The sequence below is a fragment of the Pelobates fuscus genome, chromosome 3 (assembly GCF_036172605.1).
Source record: "Pelobates fuscus isolate aPelFus1 chromosome 3, aPelFus1.pri, whole genome shotgun sequence".
In the NCBI taxonomy this organism is placed as follows: Eukaryota; Metazoa; Chordata; class Amphibia; order Anura; family Pelobatidae; genus Pelobates; species Pelobates fuscus.
In genome coordinates this window covers 287492302-287494205 of record NC_086319.1, presented here as the reverse complement: position 1 = coordinate 287494205, position 1904 = coordinate 287492302, and the positions used below count along the sequence as shown (strand labels likewise).

Below are 1904 nucleotides of genomic sequence, written 5' to 3'. Positions count from 1 at the left end.
AGGATGGAGAACCTTTCTGAGCGGCGGTTTCAGGCACTGCGTCAGGATGCCCAGGAAGCGAGGCGCCAGGAGGCAGAAATCGCCCGGCAGCAGATGGAGCAGTTGGCTACCTTCAACCAGGCCTTCCTTGGTGTCCTTGGGCAGCTTGTTCAAGTGCTGGGAGGCAGTCGTGATCCCAGGTCACTGCCCAGGCAGTAGTGCCTTTCAGCTAGCACAGGACCTGTACACTTCTTTTGTTTTATTTTTTGGTAAATATATTTATTTTTGTTTTTTGTAAAAAAGGTTTATTTGTAAATATATATTTTTACTCTGTACCTGTAAGTATATTTGGAAAGATCACTTTTTCAGTTGAATAAAAAACAGGAGAGACTTTTTGTCTGTGTCTGATTAAATGTAAAACTTTCTTAAAACTTTCTTAAAACTTTAATAAAACCGTAATAAAATGTTAATAAAACCAGGGTAAGAAATTAAATGTTGAGGTGCCGCATAAGAGCCTGACGTATTTCACTGCACTCTTCTTCGCTATCCTGTGTAATTACCCGTCCTGGCTCTTCTGCAGACGTATTCCAATCCTGGTGGAAGTCTTCTCCATGTCTTTCACAAAGATTGTGAAGAGCAAAGCAAGTAAGCACCATGGATTTGACAAGTGCAATGTCACTGTCATTCCTCTTCATAAGACAACGCCACCTACCCTTAAGTCTTCCGAATGCATTTTCAACTACGAACCGTGCCCTGGATGTTTTCTTGTTGTAGGTTTGTTGTTCTGGTGTCAGGCGGCCATTGTCAGGAAATGGTTTCAGGAGCCAATTTTGTAAAGGGTAGGCAGAGTCCCCGAGCACATAATAGCCAACATTCACCCCCCCAATGTTCTTAGTGCAAACAGGATACAGGCCTCCCTGGCCAACCCAGTCCCAAAATATGGACAGTCGTAGAACCCGAGCATCATGCAAGCTCCCAGGCTTTCCTACATTCACACTCCAGAATAGTCCTTTTCCATCCACTACTCCTTGGAGGATGATGGAATGCCAGCCTTTTCTGTTGAAGTAGTCAGTGTGGTATTCTTGTGGTGCTATTATTGGTATGTGTGACCCATCAATAGCACCAACACACTGTGGAAGGCCCCACCTGTTCTCAAAGTAGTCAGCCATGTCTTTAAGCTTTTGCCAGTCCGGAAAATGAATAATTTCAAGAGCTAGCAATGTGCATACAGCCTTACAGAAGTCCTGCACACACCGGCACACTGATGATTTACTGACACCAAAAAGATGACCTATACTTCTGTATTCACTGTTGGTAGCCAGCTTCCACAGTGCAATGGCAACTCTTTTCCTCACAGGCAAACAGGCTCTGAAGTTGGTGGTTTGCTTCTCCATCGCTGGACGTAGCTTTGCACAAAGGTATAAAAATGTTTCCTCCGACATTCTGAAATTGTGCACCCACTGTGTGTGTGTGAATCCAGGGACGGTCACATCCCACCACTCATTGGCGCGGCGGAGAGCCCAAATGACTGGTCCGCGTCGCTGTTTTGACAAAAGGAGAAGCATCTAAAAAAAAAAAAAAAAGGACAGATGTTACCATATCACTAATAATACAACATAAAATACTTTACACAGACAGATAGCATCATGTATAAAAGCGAGCAACATAAATAACATAAGGAGTATTTATGTATAAGGTGTAGTTCTTGATTTTTACATATGTGTGCAACATGTATGTTGTTAAATACATAATGTATATCCTTCCGATCTTATATTCGATTTTTTACATATTCTGTATTATTTTTATTTTTTAATACGTGTAGAACTACATGACAAATGGCATAAAGTTGCTTACCCTATAGTGCTGCCGTCTTTGTCTTTGCCGCACAAAGGGGTACTTCTCCTCCCGGCTCAAGACCCAAGCCA

The 1904-nt window shown here is 42.6% G+C and overlaps 1 protein-coding gene across 1 annotated transcript; it reads right to left on the bottom strand.

The window, feature by feature from the left end:
* Nucleotides 1-467: 467 nt before the first annotated feature.
* LOC134601779 (uncharacterized) lies at nucleotides 468-1421 on the bottom strand. Its single transcript, XM_063446280.1, has one exon. The coding sequence runs from the start codon at nucleotides 1419-1421 to the stop codon at nucleotides 468-470; it is 954 nt and encodes a 317-aa protein (XP_063302350.1).
* Between the last annotated feature and the right edge of the window lie 483 nt (nucleotides 1422-1904).

Bases quoted from the DNA above. Each gene is read 5' to 3' on its own strand.
- LOC134601779 (XM_063446280.1), bottom strand. From the start codon at position 1,421: ATGTCGGAGGAAACATTTTTATACCTTTGTGCAAAGCTACGTCCAGCG.